Below are 13,203 nucleotides of genomic sequence, written 5' to 3'. Positions count from 1 at the left end.
ATGGGCGCGGGTGAGCGGCGGCGGCGGCCGGGGGATCCGGGAGTGGGGGTGGGCCGGGCGCAGCGCAGCTCCGCGGCTCCGGGCGCGGCCTTCAGCAGTGACCTCCTGTCTGTTTTGCAGACGAGGAGCTGAGCCTGCTGGTCATCGTCATCGACACCAACCCCATCTGGTGGGGGAAGCGGGCGCAGGGGGAGGCTGAGGTGCGTCCTGGGACGGCGCTGCGGCGGGGCCGCTTCTCAGGGAAGTCCTCGGGGAAACCGCGGTGGGAAATACGAAAGATATTCACAAACAGGGTGCGAGACTGAAGAGTCTCTTCCAGCTGAAATCGTTCCATGGTTCTACAGCTGTCAAAGCTTTCCTTAGATGCTTGCTGTTAGAAAGGGAACTGCGCCTTCAAGTTCTTACTGCAGTTACGTGGATTAGTTAACTGTAGATGCTGACTTGCTGAATTGTTCTTTTATTTTTGGGCAGTTCACCCTGTCAAAATGTATCGACGCAGCAATGGTGCTGGGAAATTCGCACCTGTTCATGAGTCGCACCAACAAACTTGCTGTGATAGCCAGTCACACGCAGGAAAGGTACAGCAGCTTCTCACCGCTATAAAAGCCTGAAGCGTTTTTCTGTGTCTCCTGATAGCATAGGAGAGAAATGATCTGTTTTAGTGCCTTTTGCAAAGCAAGGAAGAGTCAATGAAAGTGACAGAAGTTTCCCATTTGGTTGATGTCTTCTAAAGAAATTCATGTCTTGGAATCTATGTACAAATGCGTGGTACCTGTTTGCCAGTTTGCTTAAGATGTGTCTTGAAAGGAGGGCGGTGAACCATTTGGGGCGTGAAGACTTCTTGCCTAATGTATCCAGAATAATGTCTAAAATTTTAAAATTATTTGAAATTTTACTTCAAAATATTGCTGTTTATGAGTGGTCAGCTTACGTCTTTTTTTTTCTTACAGGCTTAAAGCAAACCACAGTACTTTGTTCTTCCTCTCTTTCAGCCGTTTCTTGTACCCTGGGAAGCGTTGGGCTTCTGCAGATCTCCTTGGAGATGGTGGCAATTCTGTGGAATCGAATTGTTCTGGCAGCAAGGATGGAAAATATGAATTGTTAACAGCGATAAATGATGCAATTGCAGAAGAGATTAAAGACCTCATGACAAAAAGTAAGGAAAAGAAAATTCTAGGTTTCATAATGTGGAATTGCAAAACGTTCTCTAGGACTTGTAGGAATTTCATTTCTTTTCTCATCATTTCAAATGATTCAAAATCATTTGAGTTTTAATATGTTTACAGTAGGTGAGTTTTTGTGGCTCTGCACTAATCCAGTATGGCAAAGATAAAACTGTAGCACTTGGTGAGATCAGGCTTGGTGAATGTCTTTGTATATGAAAGTAATTTCTGTAATTTGCATTGCAGCTGACATGATGGGCCAGCAAACAGAGACTCTACTAGCAGGGTCTCTTTCTAAAGCACTTTGTTGTATCCTTTTGATGACGGATGTTTTAGAAGCTTTTGTCTGTTTCTTTAAGGCTGTTTCTCGTTATGTTAATTATGCTTTGACACAGTCTCACTATCAGTGCATTCTGTAATAATTTTCAAAAGTGAAACATTGTCCTGATAACTGTAGATTGAACAATGTATATTGTCTGAGGTAATGAATTCATCGCATGGATACTGGTGTTGCTTCCATGAAAAGAATGTGGATTCCTTAATGTCATCTAATGTAGACATTAACAAGATGAGCAAAGAGGTGAAAGGTAATGCCTTGTGAGTGCTTCCACAAGTGTTTGAATTGCAATAGCAGAAAAAAATGCATATATGCATACAAGCAAGTATGTGTATATACCTTCTAACTCAAGATAGCTGATTGAACTGATGAGTTGGTAATGAACAGCCTTCAGTATTTCTTTTCTGACCAATACCTAATTGCTTTTGGACAATAAATGGAATAGGCCCACTTTCATAACAAGTTCTACAGATATTTGTCACTTATTTCTGGTGTTTTCTGTACCAGTGGGACTATTAGATGTTTACATTCACACTAACTGAGATCATAGATCTGTCATTTTGGATGTTAGATTAATTGGATTTAGATTAGTTAGAATGTTAGGTACTATAGCATTGTAAGGACAATTACAGGGAATGGATGTACTCATGTGCTTTTATTTTCTTTTTGATAATCAGCCAATCAGGAAATGAAATCAAGAATTTTGGTAAGAGCTTTGTTGTTAGTCTACTATTAGTCTTAAAATGCATCGATGCTATGTGGGCTAACAAGTCTCAATTGTTTTATTTAGGTCATAAAAGCTGCAGAAGACAGTGCATTACAATATATGAATTTCATGAATGTGATCTTTGCAGCACAGAAACAGGTGAAGCTGTTTGGTGTATATATAATCTTTTATTAGTGTGTAAAGAGTGAAGGAAAATTCATTTATGCTATGGCTGTGATCTGATTAAAGTGTCCTTGAAGTGAAGACTGTCATGCCCAGAGTGAAAGGTAACCAAGTTTAAAAGTCAGATCCTACTGCTTAACATGAAGGGTTTGCTGGACTAATTAGAGATTGCTATGAAAGAATAGATGGTAGCTTCTGTACTACGGGTACTGTGTACAGGATGCCTTTGCTGATGGTTCTTCTATCGCTATGCATGAGAAGGGAGGTGTTAGAAATGTGGGTGTTTGTTCTGACCAAGGGAAGGAGCTTTCTTATTGCTGTGGTGGTTCTGCAGCTGTAAAACATGGATGAGATTACGAGGTTACATTGTTCCTAGCTGAACTCCTTTTTTTTGTGGGTCTCTTTACTTGCAGAGTATTTTGATTGATGCTTGTGTCTTGGACTCTGATTCAGGCCTTCTACAACAGGTACAGGCTTCCTATTCTTATTTGCTATTTACTTTAATTCATGGATACTTGATGACAGATAGTTTGGTATGTTAAAGCACTCAACTTTTTTTAAACCAGAGAAAGACAGTATTACACCCTTCTATGTGACAACGTCTGGGTATTTTATGATGGTAAAATGCTGTCTCTTTTTCACAGTCTTTTTGTGCCCTCCTATTTTGTAACAATTTGTTATTGTTTTGTTCTTTTTCCTTGGCTAGTAGAAACTGTTGCCTTCCTTTTAGGACTGAACTTTTTGATCATTCTCTCTGTGTTCCAGGCTTGTGACATTACAGGTGGTATATACTTGAAAGTGCCCCACCTGCCATCCCTCCTGCAGTATTTGTTGGTATGTCTTCACAAGCTTTTTCCTATGTCAGATGTGAAATCTTTCTGACTTCAATGGCACGATAATACAGCAATTTCCACACTTTTTTTTTTTCTTTTCTGTTTATATAGTGGGTTTTTCTCCCTGATCAAGAGCAAAGATCACAGCTTGTTCTTCCACCTCCTGTTCATGTTGATTACAGAGCTGCATGTTTCTGTCATCGAAATCTCATTGAAATTGGTTATGTATGCTCTGTGTGCTTGTCAAGTAAGTTAATAAATATGAGTTTAACTTCCTACATTTCAAATGAACTATTTTAGTGACAGCTAATTCTTTTATTTTCCAGTATTCTGCAACTTCAGTCCTATTTGCAGTACATGCGAGTAAGTATTTCTTCTTATTTCAGGAATGGGTGTGAAAATATGTCTGTTGTAATTGACAGTTCCTTTTTATATTATTTCAGGACTGCTTTCAAAATATCACTGCCACCTGTCATGAAAGCTAAGAAGAAGAAATTAAAGTTAGCTGTTTAATGCGACTTAAACACACCATTATCTCCTCCTGTGATTCTGTGACGTGGAACATACTTGAGAAACTGATGACACTTTTTACGGGATATGAAAGAGACCTGTATGTGGTCTTACAGCTTATTTTGTTACAGCATTTAAGTCATGTTTTCTGTGTAGTAACAAATCACTGTATTCACTGGTAATCTGTGCTGTTTTAAATACTGATTATTCATTGTAATTAGAACCAGAAGTTACAGGTTGTTAAGATACAGATCTTGCAAAGTTAGAAGTATTCTTGTTGCTGCAGTTTCAAACCTCCAAATTATTTTCAAAGACAAGAAAGCTTTGTTTTTAATCACATGTTGGTATAGAGGGAAGTTATGACCACTGCCAATGTCTGAATCTCAGTAGTGCTATTCAAGGACTTCAGTGTTCTGTGAGCTCTCAGTGGCTGTCTGGGCACTGAAATGGGGGCAGCTTCTGAAGAAGAAAGCCATATGTTTCAAGAAAAAACACACCTTCCTGTTCAGGGTGTGAGTTCTGTGGTTACATACATGCTCACGTTGCATAAACTTTTATTTCCTTTGTGCTTTTGGTTCTCTTGAATAGCTGCTCCTCAGCAGATGAATATCGCTGGAACAGTAATACGGAGGTACCCTTTCCAGGGGAGTTTAAGACCTCGTTTATGTGTGAAAAGGGGCTTACTTTTGTAAAATGACATCGGTAAATGTCCGTTAGGAGGTTAGTCTGCAGTGCTGTGCTTTGAAACTGGAAAGGTTTTGGATCAATGTGTTTTGTATCTGAGTATGAGGGTGTATGGTGTGCTTCATGTGCTGCTTTGGTTAAAAAAGCACAAAATGATCTGCCTGTGTGCAGCCGTGTCTGCGCATCCAGCTGTGCACCAGGCTTCGGTCAGTGCGGCTGTTCTCATCAGTGCCATCCTTGTAGCCGGGAGCCATTTTGTTAGAAGGCTGTATCTAGAATTCGCTTTCTACAAAACCTTTTGAAATAAAGGCAGCTCTTTTTACAAACGCGGATACCGTTCGGCCTCCTGGGTGTTTGTAAGGCGGGGCGGCACGCTGTGACAAGGCACTGCCTCAGCGCTTCCCGCCCTCCCCGTCGCCATGGCAGCGGCATCGCCGCCTCAAGATGGCGGCCCGGCGGCGCGGCGCTTCCTGACGCCATGGCGGCCGCCGGGCTCGGGGCGCTGCTGCTGCTGCTGCTGCTTCTGGCGGCTCCGTGCGCGGGGCAGCGCCATGGGGAGCCTGGTGGGTGGGAGGGGGCAAGGGAAAGGGGAGGGAGGGCCGCAGCATCCTACGCGTGCTGAGCGGGCACGGCCTGGCGTGCCTCACAGGTGTGGTGCTTTGTGGGTTTCTGTGCGTGTTACAATGTGATTCTTTTTTTTTTTTTTTTTTTTTTTCCCTTTCTTCCCCCCCACCCCCCAGTTTTTCAGCCTTCCTTTATCCACATGTCTGCGCTAAGAGTTAATTCATTTTTTCTTGGAGATTCTTCAGGAGTTAATTTTTCCATTACTGTAGATGCTATAGATAAAGAGACAGGTAAGAACACTTTATTTATATGCTATTTCGAAAATATATATATATATATATTTGAATTCTTATTTTTTTTTCTTCCTCCCACTAAAACTACCCAAGTAACAGCAGTGCAGTTCGTAGAACCATCACTGAGCTGTGATGGTTTGATTTGGGAGGGTGCCTCTGATGGACCTCCCCGTTCCCACAGCCTGCAGTGCTCAGGGGCAGCAGCTCCCCAGGCTCAGAGCCCGTCCTGTCCTGCCGGTGTGTCCAGTGCTTTAAGAGTCACTGGAATCCAAACTCTGAAGGACTCTGTACTCAGGCTGTTACTCCTGTGCTGACTCCGTGTTGTCTGGGCTGAGGGATGTGCTTGCTTGAAGCCATGTGAGAAGTTTGAATTGGCAGTAACACAGATACGTTTTAATTTTTATTTTGGTATAGGGAATGTGCAAGTTCCAAGCTGCAGTGGAAGTGAAAGAGTTGGTGATTGGGATTTGAGTGTAACACCTGGTGTGGTATGTAAACACTGATTCTTCCCTAAGATAGGAAAGCTTGAGCAATCATATATTAAAGGCGGATGAGGTGCTAACGTAATACTAATTTACTAACAGCTCAATTAGAGTGCCTTGCCTTTTTGCCTTTGTCACGTCCCATCATCTGGATACCCACATTGTCAAAGTTAATAAGGTGCAGCTTTGACACTAGCTTCTTGTCTTCCTCCTCTCCAGAACTGCCTATGCTTCCTGGCAGATAGTGGTACAAAGAACAGTAATTTGATACAAGCTGTTGAATCTGTCATTTTGTGTTTTGCAGGGTGCATCCAAAGTGACTGTAACCTTCACTAGAAGTCTGCAGTTATGTTTGCCCAATGCCACTGACTGCAGCACAGCACCTCTCTGTGTGGTGGAAACTCTTCAGGTTGCAGCTTGCAGTGGTTCAGTGATGCTGGCGCATCTCCTAATTCAAGCTGAAATATATGCTAACTCTTCCTTCATAGGAAATGTGTCAGGTAAGTGTTTGGATATCCTGAAGAAGAAATGATATTTACTTTCTGTTTACATACAAAATAAATAAATAAATTGGGATTTGGGCAGCAATGAGAGATTAAATTTCATTAGTGCTTAAGGATAATTTTTTTCTTCTTTTCTTGTAATTCTTTTACAGAAAATGCATCTGTCATCCCTAACCAGGCGTTTCAGCCCTTGGGCTCGTGTCCTTGTGACTTGACAGATGGAGCTTGTGATGTTCGTTGTTGCTGTGATCCGGTACTTGTTTCATATTAAACTTTAATGAAATGTTTTCAGAATTTCTACACTCCTTGAGGAGGGTTTGCCTGTTTTTTTTTTCTGGTATTTCTAATAGTAAATATGACATCTATCTACAGAACTGGCTTGGTTACCTGCAAATACAGCACAAATGGCTGTGGTAGTGCAATTAGTGTTCTAAGATGTTCTTTTCCCTTCCAGGAGTGTACAGCAGACCTGAAGCAGTTATTCAATAGATCATGTTTCACTGGAGTGTTTGGTGGGGATGTAAACCCACCTTTTGATCAGCTGTGCTCTACAAAGACAACAGAATATACTCCTGATTGGTTTCCCCTCCTTTGTGTACAGTCTTCTCTTAGCAATACACCATTTCTTGGCTATTTTTATGATGGCTCTATGTAAGTCTTAGAAGATTTCTTTCCCTAACACACATTTTAGACATAATGTTGAAACTGTAGCATGTTTTTTACAGTGAAGGTTATTTTGAAATTATAATTTTAAACTGGGAACTTTAAATGCAAATGGAGAAATATAATTGGTACTTTATGAGAACATGGGGCTTGAAGGCAGATGTTTGATTACCTGTGTATTGTAAAGGAGTAAAGAATTGTTTCGTTTTTGAACTTATCTGCAGTTCTGCACCCAAAGTTCCTCCATTTAGGATCCCTGTACAAGCTTCTCCTGGGAAACTCTTCACTGGTTACAGACCAGGAGATCCAATTATGACAGAGGATGATGAGTATTTTACCATCCCTCAGGTAATCGCTTCGTATTTAGGAGCTTCTGACTCCTCTTGGCTAGTTTGAAATTCTCCATTTATCACATTCTTTTGTATTTGTAGCCAAATTCTGTAACTTGCTCTTGTGAACTGGTGGAACATATTTTTCACCAAGAACAAAATAATTGTTAAAAACAATCATTATCTTTCCTAATCCCCTGCCCACTCCTTCAGGTGGTAAAGTTTTAATTATTGCAAGAGATAAAAACAAGATTTGCATCCCAATTAGTGGTTTGTGGCTTCTTTATTTTTTCATCTCTGCCTGCTGCACTGCTGACCACTTGTTGCCTTCTCTTTGTTTTGTCTGGCTGTATTGTTTTTTTTTAAGTCCTTCTACATGTTACAGATTTGCCAGTTAGAATTGGTTTATCAAATTTTGATGACTCCAGCCTGCTTTAAAACTGATAGCTTTTGAAATAGTTACAACCTCTCTTTTATGCAGATTACTTGTTTGTCAGTCACATGTGGCTGTAGTGCATATCTGAGGCATTTCACTGACAAATGTGCTATTTCCTAGCTTTTCATTTTGAGGCTAACCCATGTGTTTCTGTTCAACTACCTGCAGCAGTCCCTGGCAGGGCTGTGTGTTGGGAACGCCCCTGTAGCGTATCTGCAGGAGTTTGATGTGAAGTGCCTTTCTAAGGCAGAATCTTACAAGGAAGGACTGCCCCATGATGTGAGAATCAACAGTGGAACAGGAGGTATGTTGCATAGTCCTAACAGAAATGGATTTATGTTCCTCAGAGATAGAATAAGCGAGAGGACTGTTGACACAGCAGCTACGTGGCTATAGTTCAGAGTTTAGGGATGCTATAGTTCCATTTCTGATCACCTACCAAGCTTCCCCAAATTATTTAGGACAGGAGAAATAGTGGGATTAGTCTTTGTTTCTCATTCACCTGTTTCTGGTGACTCACGCGGCTGCACGTGGCACAAGGACGCATCTCTCTTACTGCTTTTGTATTCTTGTAGCCTCCTTTTTCTGTCAAGAGGGTGCAGTGTTGTCGCTTTAGAAATGCTTATATTTATGCTTTTGTAATGCAGAAAGTAAGAAATGTCCCTCTGCAGTTTGAGATGATGCAGTTACCAGCATGAAGAGAATTTTTTTTTTGTGCTGCTTAATGAAGTTGTCTAATCTTGTTTATTTATGCTACCTTAGTAGGATCATGAGATAACACATAACCTGCCTGGTTCATTACCAAAACTAGCTTTCTAAATACTTCTCTGCACAATTTCCATAATGAAAAGGAACGTACCTTGGATGTGAATATCTTATATGCCTCTTTTATCAGGATTACTGCAGTGTTTGTTTTTTATTCTCAGATTTCATCCAACAAAATGTGATGTACAGAACAATCACTGACATGGGCAAATTCGTCACTAGAAGTGGTATGTTTCTGCTCTTCTGTAATTAGTGTGTTTCTTACTTAACCTGGATGACTCAAGTGACTTGGGTACCTAAAATCTGTCATGATTCCTAGGAAGGATCTTGTAAGTTTTCTAATATTTGAAATAAAACAGGCAGGGCAGGCAGCCTGTAAGCAGTACTGGATTTGTTTTGAACACTCTTGTTTCTTCTTAAGGATCTTGAGCCAATGAAGCAGCTTTTATTCTAGAATAGTGGCTCCCAGGCAATGGGGGAGGGTAATGCAGGATTGTGTTGAATCCATACTGGCATGTTTTTCTGGGAGATGATGGCTCTCTCAGTGGGTTGGGATGAAAGGAGAGGAACTCCTGAGTCCAGATTGCCCCAGCAGCTGATGGAGTAAAGCCTTGTGCTGTGTTCATAAGGAAAAGTTTTACTACAACAGGAACAGGAACTGCAGGTGTTAGAATATTGAGAAACCAAGGGGCTCTACAAAGGCAGCACACTGTCCTTGTATGATGGGACTTAAACATTAAAATAAATGCAAAAAATATTTTCCAGAACTTTGTTAGAGATTTTTAAGTTATTTTTCAGTTACAGCTGTCTAATTGGCAATGCTTTTGATTAGAGTGAGTTTTTTCTTTCTTCTGCAGAAGGCCTTCCTACAGCGGGGCTTCCATGTCAAAATGTAACCTTTGCAGAACATTATGTATTCGTGTGGGAAGATGACAACATAGAGGGAGTCAATGTCACAGTCTTCCTTGGAAGTTTATGTCATGGAGGTATCGGGACATTTCTTTTACAGATTTTCTGTTGACTTTTTTATTTCTTAAGCGTGCAAATTCTTTGATAGGATAGCTTAATTAGTAATATCAATCAAAAAGAATTTTCTTTGGGTTCTGTCAAGAAAATGTATGGGACAAATTTCTGCCAGTTTGCATTATCCTGAATCTTCTGGTGCTAATGAAGAATGGAAATTTGTACCCTATGTAAGCAGCATGCTTTCTGCTAATTTACGTATTTGAAAATAAATTCATTCCTTTTTCTTTTACCAGAAACACTGACACAGAGATTCACAGCTGAATTTGTGAGCTTAAAGAGTGCTAATGCATTAGAAGTGTCTGATACTCCAGGTAGTAATACCTCATTTTGCTTCTTAAAAGAACAGATTTTTGTACTGGATTGGTCATTATCAGTGCCCACGTTTTATACCTCGTTCATACTTGTTCTGTTGGTGCCCCTCTTTCCCTCTTATTGTTGTCAGCTGTAATAACAGCGATTGGCTTTTAGACTCAGTACTGATTATTTAAAATGAGGCTACTGTAATGGAAAAGTCTGTCTGTCTGCTTTTAGACTCATTGCGTGTATTATTAAATCAATGTTAATGTTCACAACTCCTTCTGCATTTAGGTTATCGAGTTGGAAATGCAGTGAGAGCTGCAAATCTGAATGCTTCTGATACTGCTGGCAGCTTAAGAATTTGGCAGCCAGGTACCAACTCATAAGGTTGCATCCTCAACTTTAGTTAATGCTAAAATGCTTTCTTTGTATACGTATTTTACTTCTGAATCTATCTATCCTATGCCAAATTGTGCTTTTCTACATTATTCTCCAGCCTTTATTCCAGCTTAATTGAAGAATCTACATTTAATGAATGTAGAGTAGCTTAGGTACCCTGAAACGTTTGAGCATTTAGTATAAAATTAAGGTTTAAAATGTTGAGCAGTTGCTAAGTTCACAAGATTCTTGAGTGTTTGGGTTGGAAAATGGAATTTGAGTAGACTTGATTCTGTATTTGAATTACACTGCTTGGTATTTTGCATCCTAATTTGTGCAATTTTTGCACAAAATTGAGAAGTGGAGGTTGAAAAGTCAGTGTGAGAATCCCCAAATCAGGTCTTTTCAATTCATAGCTGACAGAGGTCTGTGTTCGTCAGCCGCTCACGCACCAGTTCTGTTCGGGGTAGATTCCTTCTCTGGATGTGTGCTGGAAGTTGGCATCAATGAAAACTGCAGCCTTTTAAGGTGAGCCACATAGATTTATTGTTCATTTGCTACAAGTTTCTACCATCAGCACTGTTGCATTCTTTTCAAAAGCTCATGTATACACTGCAGGTTTCTGTGGTCGACCCTTTTATTCTTTTTAAAGGGAAATTTACTATAATGGTTTCATTCAGATTTCCTTGGAATTGGATGAGGGTTATGTTGCAGTGGAATGCTTCCCTTTGGCAGACAAGTCAGTAGCTGAGGTTTGTTTTCACTGAGTGATAGCATCTGTCAGAGGAGAAACTGATTTTATGGCATAGTGATACTGTAACCCAGTTCACGGTGTGGATTTGCTTTTTGTGTGAGCTGATGTTTTTATTTGGCAGAGGAAATGTAACTGAGAAACTGAATTCGTTAATACAAGCTACTCATGTTGGAAAGAGACACAATTCCAATGACAGTGATTTCAATGACTGGGTGGAAATTACACGTAAGTGATACTTGTGTTTTTATCCATAGTCCACGTCGTTGTAAAAATATGCACTTAGGATTGGAACATCTCCAAATAAAACCAACCAATGTAATTTCAGCTGCCTGAAGATATCTGGGTGCATCCATCCAGATATGCACAGATGTGTGTAACTTCATGGACACTGCAGAACGATGCGTATAACTCAGTCTGTTGATGTAATGATGTGGTATTTTACTGCTCTGTTGATGAACTACATCTTCATGTATATTTCATACAGAGAAAACATTTTTGTGTGACAGTTACCAACGTTTCACTGCAATGTGACAGAAATATAAATATGGAAGAGATCATTTTCCATAGTATTCCTGTTTAACTTTGTTCCTCCACAGGCCTTGATCCATCTAATGCGAATATCAGTGCAAGCCCTGCAGATCTGACAGGCATTTGCCCAGATGTTCCTGCCAGTCTGAACATCCGCATCATTTTTGCAGCTGTGGGTGCAGTGCAGGGGATTCCCAGGGAAGAGATACTCGCTGTGCAGATCAGGTGGAGCAGTGCTGTGTCTTTGATAAAGAAATGTTTCATTTTTGAGACTTGCATCTGATGAACAGAGATGTTCGTCTTCTAGTTTGTATGTGCCTCTTACTTGCACTTGGAACCCAAATTCCTTTGATTGCAATGAGAAACTGAAATTTAGATTTGCATCTTTCCTGAAATTAGAAAACAGCAAAAAAGCTGTGGTAAATATTCATTCTTTTCTGAACTGGGGAGGTTTCATGCAGCAAACACTTCTTTCTCCTTTTTCCTTTTTTTCCCAAGTCAATCCAAAGCAAATAAATAGGATTGTGTTCAATCTGCCCCATCTCCACGGTGGTGAAGATCTAGAGATGATCAGCCTCCTTCTAAATACTCCTTTCATGGCTCTGTTTAAGCTTTACATTTCTGCATACGGCCCTCTAGTAACACTTACACATGTGCTTCCAGTTACTCAACAGTCACATGGCAGTTCCAGTGTGGCCTCACCTGTGAAAACACTGCCAGCCTGCTTCCCATCACTGCTGCTGTTCAGTTCATCCGAGTGCCGGCTCGGCCACCGGTTCCCATGACCAGGTAACTTTTGTGAGAATCTTTGACTCTTGACGTTGGGTTAAGCAGATAAAATGTAATTCACACTGATCAAAGGGTTATCGTGATTTGCTGTAGTGCAGAGCAAGAAGGCCTGGGCCTCATATGCACTGAGTCACAGTTCCGCTGGAGGGGATTCCCTCAGAAGCAGGCGGTTCGTCAAGGCCCGTAAATTACCTTGCAAAGGTAAAAAGGCTTCTGCACTCATCAGAGGAAAAGCGTATAGGAGAACAGTTTTCATTTTTCTCTCTCTAAGGCGGTCACCTTTCTACCTGTTCTTCTACTTGTTCTGGTGGTACTGTAGTTTAACAAGAGCTTCTTTTCCTCAGGATTCAGATTAATTACACAGAATTTGACTGTGATCGAAATGACGTGTGCTGGCCGCAGCTGTTCTACCCGCTGACACGGTTCTACACAGGTAAAAACAGCAGCACGGAGCACCTCAGACTGCCTGTATTTCTTTGTAACATCATGAAATGTGGCCAATTTCTGTTGAATGATGATTTGTAGTAAGAAATCGCATCTCAGAAATGTGGTCCAGAAGTGGGCTTTGCTTTCTTGGTAATGCATTCATTTCTTAGTTAGACAGCAGAAGAAACTTCTCTCTTTCGGGTTGATGTCAAGACTGAAATGTAGCTCTCGTGCTCATGCTCGTTTTTGTCCTTTTCCCTTGCAGGAGAGCCATATTCACGCCGCCTGGCTGCAGGCCTGGCGCTGGCCTTCCTGGCTGTCCTGGCAGCAGTGTTGGGGAGCCCGTGCTTTTCTCAAGTGTGGGAGAATTTCTCCATTTGAAAACCTTGATGTCGAAAGAACCACTTTGTAAATATTTCAAGTATTTTTATTTTTTTCAGGAAAAAAAAAAAAAGTACAGAAAGATTTTTATTTCACAACGAGCAAAGGCGCACGGATTGATATTCTTAAAAAGCGAGGAAAAACAACTCAGCACGTCGGCTGCTCGACTGCAG

The 13,203-nt window shown here is 40.9% G+C and overlaps 2 protein-coding genes across 2 annotated transcripts; both read left to right on the top strand.

Annotated features, from left to right (window-relative positions):
• Positions 1–122: 122 nt before the first annotated feature.
• GTF2H3 (general transcription factor IIH subunit 3) lies at positions 123–3,735 on the top strand (the record flags this gene model as incomplete). Its single annotated transcript, XM_079543721.1, has 12 exons — positions 123–280; positions 472–578; positions 993–1,156; positions 1,410–1,472; positions 1,721–1,750; positions 2,178–2,206; positions 2,291–2,365; positions 2,803–2,856; positions 3,155–3,223; positions 3,334–3,469; positions 3,549–3,585; positions 3,666–3,735. The coding sequence occupies exons 2-12, from the start codon at positions 502–504 to the stop codon at positions 3,733–3,735; spliced, it is 804 nt and encodes a 267-aa protein (XP_079399847.1). The 5' UTR covers positions 123–280; positions 472–501.
• Positions 3,736–4,894: 1,159 nt separating this feature from the next.
• TCTN2 (tectonic family member 2) lies at positions 4,895–13,030 on the top strand (the record flags this gene model as incomplete). Its single annotated transcript, XM_079543650.1, has 18 exons — positions 4,895–4,979; positions 5,157–5,270; positions 5,688–5,761; positions 6,060–6,255; positions 6,411–6,511; positions 6,713–6,909; positions 7,146–7,269; positions 7,855–7,990; positions 8,613–8,678; positions 9,309–9,437; positions 9,711–9,788; positions 10,066–10,146; positions 10,569–10,680; positions 11,028–11,131; positions 11,503–11,659; positions 12,098–12,223; positions 12,568–12,656; positions 12,915–13,030. The coding sequence occupies 18 exons, from the start codon at positions 4,895–4,897 to the stop codon at positions 13,028–13,030; spliced, it is 2,085 nt and encodes a 694-aa protein (XP_079399776.1).
• Positions 13,031–13,203: the final 173 nt, after the last annotated feature.

This window comes from Tetrao urogallus (assembly GCF_951394365.1).
Source record: "Tetrao urogallus genome assembly, chromosome: 17".
NCBI lineage: Eukaryota > Metazoa > Chordata > Aves > Galliformes > Phasianidae > Tetrao > Tetrao urogallus.
Note: the sequence above shows the minus strand (reverse complement) of the source record. Positions and strands in the feature narration are given on the sequence as shown.